Source organism: Pristis pectinata, chromosome 14, assembly GCF_009764475.1.
Source record: "Pristis pectinata isolate sPriPec2 chromosome 14, sPriPec2.1.pri, whole genome shotgun sequence".
In the NCBI taxonomy this organism is placed as follows: domain Eukaryota; kingdom Metazoa; phylum Chordata; class Chondrichthyes; order Rhinopristiformes; family Pristidae; genus Pristis; species Pristis pectinata.
The window spans coordinates 33,428,347-33,443,405 of record NC_067418.1 but is presented as its reverse complement, the minus strand read 5'-3'; the positions used below and the strand labels follow the sequence as shown (position 1 = coordinate 33,443,405).

General features: G+C 41.8%; 1 protein-coding gene across 7 annotated transcripts in view; it reads right to left on the bottom strand.

Moving 5' to 3' along the window:
• The window catches only part of lsp1a (lymphocyte specific protein 1 a), a 215,809-nt gene that overhangs the window by 62,919 nt on the left and 137,831 nt on the right, over positions 1-15,059 (bottom strand). For 3 of the 7 annotated variants that reach the window (XM_052029179.1, XM_052029175.1, XM_052029177.1), the window contains exons 3-5: positions 13,999-14,443; positions 10,594-10,733; positions 8,722-8,796 (exon numbers count right to left, since the gene is read on the bottom strand). In XM_052029179.1, coding sequence (XP_051885139.1) covers positions 8,722-8,796; positions 10,594-10,733; positions 13,999-14,443 — 660 coding nt within the window. The remainder of the gene's footprint in view (positions 1-8,721; positions 8,797-10,593; positions 10,734-13,998; positions 14,444-15,059) is intronic. The other 4 variants (XM_052029176.1, XM_052029178.1, XM_052029180.1 and 1 more) reach the window with 2 other exon arrangements.

Below are 15,059 nucleotides of genomic sequence, written 5' to 3'. Positions count from 1 at the left end.
CCTGCAATTTGACTCTAGTGCTTTCTGCAGTTGCTCATTTCCAACAGTACCCATCCATAATCAACTCACATTCAACAATGCAACTAAAACTATTTACGAAAGGAGAACATTTCTCTTGAAATCTTTCAAAGTAAATTACAGATTTAAAAAGTTTTTTTGAGCTTAACAGTCTTTGAGTTACTCATAAAAAATGCATTCAGGATATTTGCAGAATAGTTAACAACTATTCTTCTATTCATATTGTAAACTTGAGACAGCCTCTCATGCACCAGGAATCTCAGTATTAATATCCCAAGAAGGATTAAATGACTCAGTTTTATTTTCTATAATTCTGCAGACACCAAAAACCACCAGTCGACCTTTTATGATTTCTGAGTTCATTTATAAAATGCAACTCACTCCATTATCTCTGGATCCTTGCTGTGTGTCTGGCCATGCCCTTCATCCTCTGACTGATCTTTCATGCAACCTTCCTTTCCTCTTACCCACCACCCTTCCTCTGCACCGGTATCAATGGCACACAAAGGAGAAACAGATGGTGAGCAGTATTGAAAGAGATAGGAGAGCTGCTGAGAGATGGGACTAGGATTATCAGGATTCAGGTCAATGATGCTCAGCATGTATTTTGCAGAAATGCACAGTTTAGTATCTCCCAGCTGGGATAAGATATCTTTATTAGTCGCATGTACATCGAAACACACAATGAAATACATCTTTAGCGTAGTGTTCTGGGGGCAGCCCGCAAGTGTCGCCATGCTTCTGGCGCCAACATAGTATGCCCACAACTTCCTAACCCGTATATCTTTGGAACGTGGGAGGAAACCGGAGCACCTGGAGGAAACCCACACAGACACGGGGAGAACGTACAAGCTCCTTACAGACAGTGGCCGGAATTGAATCCAGGTCACTGGCGCTGTAATAGTGGAAGCAGTGCTGGGAACCAAAACTGGGACCTTCCTGATCCACATGGTTCAGATCCACACTGGATATTTCCCTGCTTAATCCTTGAGCACCATCAGCCATAGACAGAAGAACTTATTTTACAATTTGTGCCTCTGGCTGATTGTTGGTCAGTACTCAACACCTCAAACCTAATACTAGGTTAATTGATGTTGGATGATGGCTACTTTCAGACACAGCTGTATGGCTTAATCCTGACAATACATTATAATGAAAGGGTAAGTTACTGCAACATGAATTTGCAGCTGTCAACCGAGTTTTTTTAAAGAGAACTGCACATTATTTCACAAAATTGGTTAGAGGATCGCAAGCAATGCTTCCCAGCTGTTAAGTGCTTCCTCAGTGTACCCTACTATTATCAGTATCAGATTTATTATCACTGCCATATGACGTGAAATTTGTTGTTTTGTGGCAGCAGTATAGTGCAAAGACATAAAAATCCATAAATTACAAAAATAAATAAATAGTGCAAAGAAAAAGGAATAATGAGGTAGTATTTGTGGATTCATGGATCGTTCAGAAATCTGATGGTGCAAGGGAAGAAGCTGTTCCTGAATTGTTGACTATGGGTCTTCAGGCTTCCGTACCTCCTCCCTGATGGTAGTAACGAGAAGAGGGCATATCCCAGATGATGAGGGTCCTTAGTGATGGATGCTGCCTCCTGAAGATGTCCTCAATGGTGAGGAGGGTTGTGCCCGTGATGGAGCTGGCTATATCTCTGCAGTCTCTTGCAATCCTGTGCATTCGAGGCTCCAGACCAGGCAGTGATGTAACCAGTCATAATGCTCTCCACTGTACATCTAAGAAATTTGTAAGATTCTTTGGTGACATACCAAATATCCTCAAATTCTTTTGCTCCTCAGATTATAGCACACACACATTACTCAGCAGACACCACGAGGTCCACAGATTTGGGATGTGTGTGTGTGTGTAAACTATAGGCTTTCCTGAGTACCAGGAGCAGCACTAACATACTAAAATAATAAAGAATTGTAAATACTTTTAAAAAATTAAAATAACAAACTGTCCTGCTCTGTGGCAGCAAAATTAGGCAATTTGCATGTAATTAGCACTTTATCATACTGTCCCAAAATACTCTAATGAGTCATTAGTGATGATTGCAACATAAGGGAAATATAGGAACAGAAGTAGGTAGATCTATCCCTTCAGCTTGTCCCATGATTCAATCAAATTACATTAATTCTGTATCTCAACCCCAATATTATGCCTAATTAAAATGTCAATCATTTTTTATCAATTAGGCAATTAGTCTGATGTCAATCAGTCAATGACCCCATCCATCCGGGTCATTCTCTCTTCTCCTCTCTCCCATCAGGCAGAAGATACAGGAGCCTGAGGGCACATACCACCAGGCTCCAGGACAGCTTCTATCCCACTGTGATAAGACTATTGAACAGTTCCCTTATAGGATGAGAAGGACTCTTGACCTCACAATCTACCTTGTTATGACCTTGCACCTTATTGTCTACCTGCACTGCACTTCCTCTGTGGCTGTGTATTCTGTTAATTTTTACCCTGTACTACTTCAATGCACTGTGTAACGAATGGATCTGTACGAATGGTACCCAAGACAAGTTTTTCCACTGTACAAGTGGCAATAATAAATCAATACCAAGTTCTGAAATTTCAATACTTTTAACTACTATTGTTTTTGGGGAGGTGTGTTCCAGATTTCCACTACTTTGAGAGAAGAACAACTTCCTGGCAATATTCCCAAGCTGCCTCACTCTGATTTTTATAGTTACATCTCTTTGTCCAAAATTGGCTCAAAGGAGATAGTTTCTCTCTGTGTAACCTATGAAATCCTTCAATCATCTTGAGCAGCTCAATTTGAAGACTTCCTAATCAACACACATAATCTATATAACCCTTCCTCAAAACTTAACACACTCCTTGGGTTCAGTACCATACTATGAATCTGTACTTGTATCAAGCCCTATACATGAACTGTAAGATGGGGTGCCCAGAGTTTATCACAGTACTCCAAACAGGGTCTAATTAGAGTGTTATATAGTGTAGCACAAATTTTGCACTTCTGATTTCCAATAAAGCAGCCAAAGGCATTGCTCTGTTTATATGCCATGGGGTTAATAACATCTGTGTGAACTGGACTTCAGTTTAATATCCAGTTTGAAAGGCTGCATCTCCCTCTGTGCAGCACTTCCTCTGTAAATAATTGGAGAGTCACATCAACTTAATGTTGGGTGCCTAATCAGTGCATGGAGTTTGCTGATGATATCATTACAGCTTGGTCACTCTCAGCCAACCTTACTCTTCTTGTACAGTACTGATTTCACCAGAACAGGTCCCTCTTTTCTCCCAGTACTAACAGCAATGCCTGCCTCAATGTTGAATGTAGCTGGCAACTCTTGTGAGAATACCAAAGGCCATATCTCCTATTACTTGTACTGGCAAAGAGAAAGGGGGTATAATGGATTAGTGTTACTGCATAAGACATTCAGAGGCTGAAAGTTCACATCTCACTGTGGCAACTTGTAAAGCTCCATTCAATAAATCCAAACAGTTGAACACATCACCAAGCTGCCAAACGTCTGAGAATCCTTATTAGTTCGCTATTGTTCTTTAGTTATTGAGTCTCGATCTGATATACACATGACCCAGATCTATGCTGTCCCAGTGGTGCTGAGAGTGATGACCAAGATCTGCTAATCACAAGCCAGTGAAATCTGGGTCATTCATTGACCCACTGACTCTGAACTTCCAAGTGTTGAACAACTCGTACATTAATAAGCAATGTTAGCAACTAAACTGCTCACCCACTTTTCACAATGACCATATCATTACGGTTCCAGAACTATTAATGTGCTGCTTAAATCATATGGGGAATGTAGGCCCCCAGACTTGATTCATCACACTCTGATTAAAAAGTTAATGAAGAATGTTAGGAAGCAGGGAGCAGAGCAAACGCTGGAAAGTCAGAGCTCAGTTTGTGAGTCACCGTGACAGATGTTTTGTGAAAAGCGTGGGCGAATTCAATCTTTTGAGAAGATGTTGATGTCATGCTTCCTATCAGAATCACAGCTAACTCCTCTGCAATGTCACCACAACTCCTATCCCTCGAGTTATTGGAAATAAATGGGTGTAATCTTTCCATTTATACTTTCAGCTGCTGTGCTGTATTTTGAAATGGCCTGTACTAATTACAGACTGTGATGAGTTATGCTCTATCTCATTCATAATGTTGCACTAACAGGATTCAAATTCACTGGAGCATATGCTTTATTAGCAAGATTCTAGTGGATTACAACATGCTTATTAACCCACAGTAATCTATTAATGTGCCACTTAATAGACCACCAATGCATCAAACATGTTTATTAGGTAACACTAAAGTGACTCTTCACAGAAGGTCAAAAGTCACAGAAGTCTAAATATTCAGGAGTCCCACTCCAAGAATACATACACTGTGAATGATAGGGTCAGATACAGGTTCTCATTTGAATAGGAAGGTTACTGTGGAAGGCAAGGAGAAGTTCGAAATGTGGCTAGTGCCAAGAGGCTGATGGGGAGATGAGGTGGCCAATGGGTCTCAATGTTGGGGGACTTCCTGTATTTATGGAGAACTTTGGTTGACCTGTCTGATTTTGGTATGGTACACCAATTTTCCTAGGTAGATCACAGAGAGACTATGGGGGTGTGTTTGGGGATGTCTCGGTCTGGCCCAACACCTTGAAATAAGTGGCAGGAAATATCACTGTGTTGTACATCCATAATGTAGAAGCCCTTCACCATGTGGTGACCAGGAACAATACTGAAGACTGGAGATGGAACTTGACTGCCCACCTGGGCAGTTCTAGTCTCCCTACTTGAGAGAAAAAAAAACTGCTTTGGAGGCGGTGCAGAGGAGGTTCACCAGGTTGATTCTGGAGATGAGGGGTTAGCCAATGAGTAGAGATTGAGTCACCTGGGACTATACTCACTGGAATTCAGAAGAATAAGAGGAGATCTTATAGAAACATATAAAGTTATGAAAAGGATAGATAAGATAGAGGCAGAAAAGTTGTTTCCACAAGTTGGTGAGACTAGAACTAGGGGACATAGCCTCAAGATTTGGAGGAGTAGATTTGGGACAGAGGTGAGGAGGAACTGCTTTTCCCCAGAGAGTAGTGAATCTGTGGAATTCTCTGCCCAGGGAAGCAGTAGAGGCTACCTCATTAAATATATTTAAGACACATTTGGATGGATTTTTGCATACTAGGGGAATTAATGGTTATGGGGGAAAAAGGCAGGTAGGTAGAGCTGAGTCCAGTCAGATCAGCTATGATCTGATTGAATGATGGCTTTGTGGCCAAGTTTGCAGATGATACAAAGATGGGTGGAGGGACAGGTAGTGTTGAGTAAGCAGGAGTCTGCAGGTTGGGAGAATGGACAAAGAAGTGGCAGATAGAACACAGTGTAGGGAAGTGTATGGTCATGCACTTTGGTAGGAGGAATAAAGGTGTAGACTATTTTCTAAACAGGGAGCAAATTCAGAAATTGGAGGTACAAAGGGACTTGCGAGTCCTAGTGCAGGATTTGCTAAAGGTTAACTTGCAGGTTGAGTCAGTAAGCAAGGAAGGCAAATGCAATGTTAGCATTCAATTTGAGAGGACTAGAATATAAAAGCAAAGATGTAATGCTGAGGCGTTATAAGGCGTTGGTCAGACCACATTTGGAGTATTGTGAGCAGTTTTGGGCCCCATATCTAAGAAAGGATGTGCTGGCATTGGCTAGAGGAGGTTTACAAGAATGATCCAGGGAATGAAAAGGTTAATGTATGAGAAGTCTTTGTTGGCTCTGGGCTTGTACTCACTTGAGTTTAGAAGGATGAGGGGGGATCTCATTGAAATCTTCAGAATAGAAGGACATGCCTTTAGAACAGAGATGAGGAAGAATTTCTTTAGCCAGAGGGTGGTGAATCTGTGGAATTCATTGCCACAGAAGGCTGTGAAGGCCAAGTCACTGGGTATATTTAAAGTGGAGGTTGATAGGTTCTTGATTAGTAAGGGCATCAAAGGTTACAGGGAGAAGGCAGGAGAATGGGGCTTTTCTTTCATGTATTTTTTGAATGGCCTTCTGAATTGATCTCAGAGAGTAAATACTTTGAGGACCACAGTGCTTCAAAAAAAAGTCAGATTTCAACAACAGGCAACTAACAGATCCCACACAGAAGGGTCACCAATCTGAAATGTTACCTCTGTTTCTCTCACTACAGATGCCTCCTCTCCTGCACAGCATTTCCATCATATCTGTTTCTGTTTCAGATTTCTAGCATCTGCAAGTTTTTTCCCCCCCCCCCCCTTTTTCATTTCAGGAATATAGCAGAGGCATGCCAAAGTTAAATGCTAACTTGGAATGCAAATGTAGGCCATGTACAAAAAGAGATCGGGGTCAGGGGTCAGGGGTCAGAGCTCAGAGGCTGGGAACAGGTGGTCTAAGGTAGGGTGAGCTCAGGAGAACGTGCTTGCTGCCATAGGGAAGCCAGTCTTGTGGCAGGAGTCACCAGCCCCAGCACCTGCTGCAGATCCTTAGCCAACATGGATCTCCAGTCTGAACTCCATGTAACTCCTCTTCATCATGTTCGGGATCCAGTAGGCAACTGAGGGCCTGGAAAATGTCCAAGTCATTGGTTGTAGTGGCCAGAAAGAGATGTCATTGTACTTGTGGCCATCAGCAGGTTATCAATGTTTCACAGAATGAAGTTAATGGAATGCGAATGATTTGAAGTTTGAATACGCAACCTTGTTAATGGATACATTGCCATTCTACAAAAGGATGGCAATTCTTGAAATGCCAACATATCAGAACCTGTCCATTAACTGAAGGTCAGTGTCTGACAATGAGCCCATTAGCAGACCATCATTTTTTTTCCAAGGCCTACCTATTAATAGAATGTCAATGAAGCACACTGTAACTATTAGAAGGGAAGTAATATATCGTAACATAAGAACACAAGAATTAAGAGCAGGGTTTGACTGTCTGGCCCTTTGAGCCTGTTTGATATTTATCTAGTTCCTGGTTGATCTTCTTCCTCACCTCTGTATTCCTGCACTAACTCCATAGCTCTCGTTTCCCTTAATAACCAAAAAAATCTAACAATCTGTTTTGAATGAACACCAGAACTGAGCCTGCACAGCCCTACTGGGCAAGAATCAGAATCAGGTTTATTATCACTGACGTATGTCGTGAAATTTGTTGTTTTGTGGCAACAGTAAAGTGCAAGACATAAAAATTACCATAAATTACAAAAATCTATAAATAATGCAAAAGAGGAAGAACGTGGCAGTGTTCATGGGCCGTTCAGAAATCTGATGGCTGAGGGGAAGAAGCTGTTCCTGAAACGTTGAGTGAGTGTCTTCAGGCTCCTGGTCCTCCTCCCGATGTAGAGGGCATGTCCCTGGTGGTGAGGGTCCTTAATGATGGATACTGCTTTCTTGAGGCACCACCTCTTGAAGATGTCCTCGATGGCATGGAGGGTTATGCCCGTGATAGAGCTGGCTGAGTGTACAACCCTCTGCAGCCACTTTCAGTCCTGCACTTTGGCACCTCCATACCAGGCAGTGATGGTATGGAGGTTCCAATGTGCAGGATCGAAAGAGGCTGTAGAAGGTTCACCACACTCTGCATGAAGTAGCTTCACCTCGTCTCAACCCTAAAGTGTCTATCATTTGACCCTGGATCTGAAGTCCTCATTCAAGGAAAATATCTTCCCTGCACTTAGCCTAATAAGCCCTGTAAGAATTCAATTCAAAGAGATCATCTCTTATGTACTCATTCTTCTAAACCCTGGGGAATACTGGCCTTTTCTGCTCACTCTCTCATCATGCAACATTCCCAGCATCCCTGGAATCAGTTCGTTGTTCCTTCTATTGCAAGTGTGCACTTTTTTTTGAGACCAAAACTGTACACGATATTCCAAGTGCATTCTCACCAAAGGCCGATATAACTGCAGAAAGACATCTTTACTTCTGTACTCAAACCCCCTTATAATATGAACCAACATGGAATTGGCCTTCCTAATTGCTTGCCTTACCTGCATGAGAGATTTCAATGAGTTATGTATAAGGAACCTCGGTCCCTTTGAGTACCAACATTTCCCAATCCGTCACTACTTTAAAGATACTCTGCCCTTTGTTTTGCACTTCGAAGGGGGTGACGTCACACTTTTCTGCATATTATTCCATCTGCCTCGTTCTCTCGTATTCACTTACCTTGTCTATACCCCCTCTAAGCTTCCTCACATCTACCTCCCTTCTAACAATCCAATCTAGCTTTGTATTATCAGAAAACTTGTAAATACAGCATTTGGTCCCCTCAGCCAAATCACTGCTAAAGATTATGAATAGCTGGGCCCCAGGCACCACTCCCTGCAGTAGTCCACTTCCCACAGCTGTCAGCATTCTTTGTTTTTTGTCTTTTAACCAATCCTCAATCCATGCCATTATATTGCCCCTAATTCCATGTGGTCTGACATAATGACCTCAACACACTCACAGCAATTCATACAGGACAATACAAATATGTTCAGCTACCATCTTTACCTGGGGCAGTGTGTCATGAACAACAGATTAACCAACAGGAGAATGTACCCAGTGGAAAGTTGCTGCCACAGTCAATGAAACTGAACAAGAATTGTAAGACACTATCCAGTACTGAACAGTTTGTTTTAATAATGTCCCTGTCACTGGACTCAGCATTTACTGCCCCCATGGCACACTACTCCAAATCTACAGGACATACCGTGGAAAATCACCAAGGCAAGCAATTGGAGCACTGTATGCAGCTCCATCCTCTTCAAATTCCACATCATCCCTGCTGATAAATAATTTGAAATTACTTCATCATCATTAGGTCAGAATCTGTCAATTTAATGCCAAACACTATTGTGGGAGCATTATTACCACAAGGACTTCAACAGTTAAGGAGAAAGCTCAGCCATTTGGTCCAACTGATTATACTGGAGGTTATGTTCCACAGCAGCCTCCTCCCACTCTTCCCCCCCCCCCCCCCCCCCCCCCCCCCCCCCCCCCCCCCCCCCCCCCCCCCCCCCCCCCCCCCCCCCCCCCCCCCCCCCCCCCCCCCCCCCCCCCCCCCCCCCCCCCCCCCCCCCCCCCCCCCCCCCCCCCCCCCCCCCCCCCCCCCCCCCCCCCCCCCCCCCCCCCCCCCCCACTTTACTTGTTTATCTCACAACTCCTTAAATGTACCATTCATTCATCAGAAGATGACATGGAAGGACTTCCAGGGTAGTTGAATTTTTGTATCCTTGATCCAGAGGTACTGGAGTCAAACTTTACATCTCTATAGCCTCCCATTTTCCAATCAGCTAACTCAGCACATTATGACTCAAATCACTGACCTTCCTGCTATTAGAGCAAGCAGTGCATTTCCCCAAATTAACCATTTGTTAGTTTGCTTTGGGGCGAAGAAAGAAGTGACCTTTAACTTACACCCTTAATTTCATTTCTAATTTTTTAGGAAATTTGTCAAAATGGACCCGGTACTTAGAACCAAAAGAATGAAGCCATCCCACCGTGCTGCAATTCAGCTTATTCAAAAATTGGTTTGTACTCGAAGGGCAACACACTTCATGTTGCTCAGTTTCTGATAGACAAAACTGCAAACAATGAAGGCAATCACAACCCTTCCCACCCTCCCTTCCTTTCCACCACCATCCCATCCAAACATGAAGCCTGCCCATCCCCACCAAATATCAGTTCTATACTCTAACATCCCAGCATCCCACACCACCCCCCCCCCATTACTCAGATCCTTGACCTAATCCTTCCATTCATCAAATGGTCTAGATAACCCAATCTCCAGGCCCTTCTCTTTTAAACCACAGATGCAGCCTGACCTATTGCTTTCTCTGCTGGGAGATTAGAAAAGAAAGATAGACTGTGTGTAAGGCCTCTTTCATGGTGCTTGATGTCTTGCACTTCATGCACTACTGCATTTCCCATTGAGAAGTCCTCAAACAAAATGTTCTTTGGCTACCGTGAACCAACTGTGTCTCTTTAGAGGAGCTGACCAATTGCTAGTCTAATGAACCTGATTCAAAGGGAGCCAGCTTGAGTCACAGCTGTTTACTTTTACCTAAGTAACAAGATTTGACTAATTAGGGTTTAAACTTCTCCTGCAGTTTGGTTAAGTGCAGCTGTAAAGTTCCTGGTTGGAAATTGCACAATGTTCATAGAGATACTGGTTACTCGCAGAAAACATGTTTTTAATTACAATTTAATGATTTCCATAAGATGGCTTTCATTGTATCTTTGCCCAAAACAGCAGAACAAAGTGACTTGAAAATGACTGCATTTCCTTGAAAAATGTCAGATTTAAATTTTGTAATAAAGCTGAGTTGGAACTGAGGGGGAGGTAAAAAGCCAGAAGATATTTTCCCAACCAAGATGCTCCATAAAGTGGGTAGAAATTCATTCTCAGTTTAAAATGCTGAATTGCACACACAGTAGTAGAATCTCGTCACATTGTTGTTTACTTCTAAAATTCAGAACTTAAGTACAATGTTTTTTTTTACACATTACTGTATCTGCATACTTAGTGTAACCAACTGGGGATGTTTTTCTACTTGTTCTGTGTTGTCATCCAGAACATTACCTCAGTATTGTCTTGGTTGTTCTGTAGCCATGGTATGGTGTCGTTTTATTCTGCAGACCATTACTTTCCTCTTCGTAACGATGATGCTCAGTCCATGACCTGGCTGTATTGGACAGCTTGATCTCATTTTCTTTTGGTCTCTGAATAGGAGACAATAAAATAAAGAGTCCATGAATTCAGGTTTAAAGCATAATCTGATTAGTTTTTAAATTCAGGAATGTTAGTACAGGTGTCTGGAACTCTTCCAGCACCACTAGATTAGACACAGGATAAAGCCCTCTTTATTTAAATAAACTAGAGTTCAGTAACATCCTCAGAACAGCATCTTGTACATCTTCATGGTTCAAATTATCACACAGCCTTTCTTGCGATAATGTCATGTGATTTCAACAATTAATAGCAAATCATGGCCAGGTGTTTAGCTAATGGGAACTTATTTAAAATTTGCCAAACACCAACACATTTATCAATTTTAATATCCAGATTCCCAAAGGCTTTGCCTACGTGCAGTCCTCCTACAAGTCCAAAACTACAATAATCAGCAATTTATGGGGCACTGTTTAATCAGCATTACACTGACGATCGCTAGTCGATCAGACCCAATACAGTAAGAGCCACCATGACCAAGGTGGTGCAAATCAGATATAATAACTAAACAATGACATCTTACAGTGAATGAGTCAGAAAACAGACCAGAGGAGGAGATTATTGTCCTTATAATGAGTCAGGATTCTTGAAGCAAAAATGTGATTGTGATGGATAGGTGAAAGAAAATGGTATTTTCATCAGCACACGATCAATAAATGATTGATTTCACCACTTGAATGACTCTGCATTCCAAAGGGTCAGTGTTAAACTAAGCTGCTTTAGTTATTGTTATTGAATTAGCAGCAATTTCTAAACATTAAAGGCAAAAAAAGTGTACATGCTGCAAATCAGAATAAAGAACAGAAAATGCCTGGGACACACAACAAATAAACCATCAATTGGGAGGGTAGAGGAAACGTTTCTGAAAGGGTCCTCCTTCAGAAGTGTGGACCAAAAAATGGGCAAGACTTCCATATTTTTTTTATTTCTTTATAACACAGAAGGCGGCTATTTGGCCCATTGGGTCAATACTGGCTCTCTGAACAGTACCATCAATCCTATTCTCCCACTTATTTTCAAGTAACTATCAAGTCTCGCATGCTTTAAAAGTGCTGCTTTCACTGTGGTCCCCTGCACAGAATGCTGATCGTTTGTTGACATCTGGTTCCTGACTATTAAGATACTAGTGCATACATCGGCTGGGTTTCTCTCATTCCTCTCACTGGGAGGGGTGAATCAAGATGGGATTGTCCTTGCCGCCTCCACCGTGGCCCAAGATCCTGGCTTGGTAGTGGCAAGATGATGATTAACTCACTTCCACTGGCATCTCTGCCTTATCAATCATTCTCTTCTCACCCTTCCAGAAGGGTGGTTATGGGTTGTGGTTAGCACGAATTTGGAGATTGGCTTAGACTTACAACCACTGACCTTGCAGTGGTGGAATCAAAGAGGAGTAAATATTTGGGATTGATGTGGCTTTAGTACATTTATACTTCTAGATCCAGATGGCTCAGTCAGCATCCCTTATTGTCATGTCAAGGATCTGAAACAAGCCAACCCACAATGAAATATCACACCTTTAACAGTGAAAGCATCCCAAGATAAAGAAACACAGCTTGGAAGATGGTAAACAAAGCATTACTGTGCATCTGGCATGCAACGCTCATTGTGACATTGGGCACAACATGGATGACGTGCTCACTCTTATCACCGAGTCGCCAATTAAACATCCCAGGTAAAAATGCTACATTTGCAAATCAATTTTGACAAGTTTAATTTTATTATCTTAACTTTTCATAACCCATTTCAAGAGGAGGCTTCTAGATCCATGAGGTGCCCCCTGAAGATTGATAAAAGTGATACTGTAAATGAAAATTAGGAAATGAATGGCAGGATAAGTAACTGCAATGGGTCAGTTTTATTTTTAAACAGTAGAGGAAGAATAGCATGCCAGACAACCCAAGAAAGGTAACACTGAATCAGGGACAAAGACTCGTCAAAACAAGACTGAATGACCTCCAAGGAAAAAAGATGAAAGGAATAGATAAAACTATTTCTTTCATGTTCTCCCAACCTGGGAACATTCCTTTAAACTGGAAAATTGTGCACGTCACTCTGCTATTTAAAAGCGCTGATAGAGTACTTGTGCATATGGCAATAAACTCAACTTGAGTGAAACAAGAGAAATATATACCAGCTAACCTTGAAAATTTTTCAGTTGACCAGGGAGAACCACCAGGGATTAAAAAAGATCATGTCTGATGAATCCAAATTAACATTTTGAAGAGTTAGAGGACAGAAACCACAGGATATAGTTATATAGACTTGAGGAACATTGATAACTGAAGTTCATGAAACTGAAGGGAAATTATTGACCTGGTTAGGCAATTGCCTGAATGGCAGGGGACAGTAAGACACTTACCTTAATTAGCAGCATGAGAACTAGCAGAGCCTTTCAATATCTTATCTGCGTTAGGGCCACAACTGCTCTCCACATTTATTGATAACTTAGACGATGAGAATGCTACATCCAAGTATTCATTTACCAATTACATAAAAATAGGAGCACTGGATGTGTAAATGGAAGTGAAAATAGACTAAAGGAAAGAGTTAAACTGTTGAAAGTGAATTTCAAGATTGACTTATGGGAGGTCTATTAGAAAGAACTAAAATGGGGAAACAGAAGAATACTCCCCAAAAAACAAAAAGCTGGAAGCAGCGGTGGCCAAACATTATTAAAATATCATGGAACGGTACATAAAATAATCAAAAATGCCAACGAAATTCTGGTCTTTACACCCAGAGGATAAGATTAGGAGAGGTATATAGTATACTTCAGCAATACAAAACTCAAATTGCACAATGATATTAGGTGTAGTTCTTCGGAACACATTGCAGGAAAACTATATTCATCTTGAGAGAGTACTGCAGTGATTTACATGAAATTTGCACAATTAGGATAACGTAAGGAGAGATGATACAAAACAGAGTTGTATTTCCTAGCATTTAGAAGGTAAAATAGTGTGTTGAAATTTTCAAGATTCAAGGGGAATTGATGGGATAAAGAGAGAAAAATTGTTTGGCAAATCAAGGAGTGGGACAAAGCTCAAAAAGTACAGCAAAATCCAAGGGTATTCCCATTGAATGGGGGAACAAACTTGAGGGTTAATTGACTTACTCCTGTTATTAACTTCTGAGGATAGGCACAAAACTGACTGCAAGACACTAACATTGCCTAATGGGGTTGCCACAATTACTGAAGCCATGAGAAAATTCGACAAAGACCAAAAATTTGTAGAAGTTGATTTCTTACATTACCTTTTCCATCTCTGTTTTCCACCTCTCTTTTTCCGTTTTCTCCTGGTCCAGTCGTTCTCTCTCTTCTCTCAGATACTTCGATCTTTGTCGGTCTTCTTTCTGAGCTCTTTCCGTCTCCTCTTTCTCCCTTCGCTTCCTTTCATACTCTCGCTGCCGACAGCTTTCTTCCTCCTGCTCTTGCTCCCTCTGGAGCATCCTTCTTTCCTCCTCCTCCATCTGCCACATTTTCAGTTTACTGATACCCAGCTCCTCCTGATCCTCTTGCTCTCTTCTCTCTCTCACAGCAAAACTACACCCCATTGGGGATTCATTGACATGGTCTTCCTCTGTCATTCCCAACTCCTCCCTGCGTTTCTGCCGACGCTCTTCTCTTCTCTGAGTCCAGTCACTGAAGCCTTCGTCCTCATCCAGGGCAGAATTGGTTGACTTGGAGCTGAAGTCATACCTGTGATTAACCAAGAAAAAAGGAGATTAATAAAAATTGCTATTTATTAATGCTTGCTGTTTTCAAGTTTACTAGTGTGATTGAATAAATGAGCATTTAATTACCACTGATGCACAGTGGCTGCAGTGTGTACGGTATACAAAATACACTACAGGTACTTGGCCAGGCTACTCCGACAGCACCTCACAAATCCACGACCTTGACCACTGGGAACGACAAGGCAGTATGCATACGGGAACATCTTTCTGATTTGGATATATGCTGTTCGTCCATTATCTTTGTTGGGTCTAAATCCTGGAAGTCCCTACCCAACTGCATTGTGGGATTACTTTCACCAGAAGATCTGGAGCAGTTCAAAGTGGCAGCTCAACACAACTTTGTTGTGGGTGAATAGCGATAGGTTATAGATAATAAATGCTGGCCTTGCCATTGATGTCCAGATCCTGGAAATGAATAGCTTTTACAAAAAAATTATCACCACATAAACAGTTCCAAATTTGAACTATTCCATATCAATGATACCAACTAGTGTTTACCTCACTAACATAAAAACAGTTTGCTTACCAGTGACCAGGCAGATTGGACAGAGATGAATGGCAAGTCCAGTTGGCAATTC